The sequence below is a fragment of the Sinocyclocheilus rhinocerous genome, unplaced genomic scaffold (genome assembly GCF_001515625.1).
Source record: "Sinocyclocheilus rhinocerous isolate Xijiao unplaced genomic scaffold, SAMN03320098_v1.1 C35955404, whole genome shotgun sequence".
Classification (NCBI taxonomy): Eukaryota; Metazoa; Chordata; class Actinopteri; order Cypriniformes; family Cyprinidae; genus Sinocyclocheilus; species Sinocyclocheilus rhinocerous.
Window position 1 is genome coordinate 1 of NW_015768812.1, and position 725 is coordinate 725.

The 725-nt window shown below is 38.2% G+C and overlaps 1 protein-coding gene across 1 annotated transcript; it reads left to right on the top strand.

Annotated features, from left to right (window-relative positions):
* Nucleotides 1-107: 107 nt before the first annotated feature.
* On the top strand, nucleotides 108-718 carry LOC107735299 (RNA cytidine acetyltransferase-like; the record flags this gene model as incomplete). The annotated part of the gene is made up of 3 exons (XM_016547030.1): nucleotides 108-206; nucleotides 453-589; nucleotides 668-718. Coding segments are annotated over 3 exons (287 nt in total), but the record flags the coding sequence as incomplete, so codon positions are not given.
* Nucleotides 719-725: the final 7 nt, after the last annotated feature.

Sequence of the window (725 nt, forward strand, 5' to 3'; positions counted from 1 at the left end):
AAAAAATATATTATAGGCAAAAATGTTATCTGTCAGGAGACTCTAAGTCAGACATTTGCATACATTTCAGGAACCTACTTTAAACCCGATTTTTTTGTAAATTCTAGGAACATCTGGACTATGAAATAATCCAGTCTTTGAACCCAGAGTTTAACAAAGCCGTGGTTCGTGTTAACATCTTCAAGGAACATCGCCAGACCATTCAGGTATACTAACCTCCATCTCTGCATTTATTTTCCATAATTTTCATTTTTGTCTTGCAAATATTTGTTAAATCGTGGAATCTCAGATACTTTCTTTGCTTAGAGCTGGTTTATTCCAATTTAGTACATATAAAAATATGTGGAAGTGCAGAAACAACAGGTTCATATAGTGCATTTTGCATCATTCATAACTCTATAATAATCATTCATAATTTTCCTCAAGTCTTGCTGATGTGTTTTTATCTGCAGTACATTCACCCTGCTGATGCAGTGAAGTTAGGCCAGGCAGAGCTGCTAGTCATCGACGAGGCTGCTGCGATCCCGCTGCCTTTAGTGAAGAAACTGCTGGGGCCTTACCTTGTGTTTATGGCATCTACGATCAACGGGTCTGTATTTGAAGAGCTGTTAGATCTTTTTACAATGTTTTATAATAACAATACAGTAATCCTCGTGTTAACCTGCAGGTATGAGGGCACTGGTCGCTCTCTGTCTCTTAAGCTGATTCAGCAGTTAAGGCAGCAG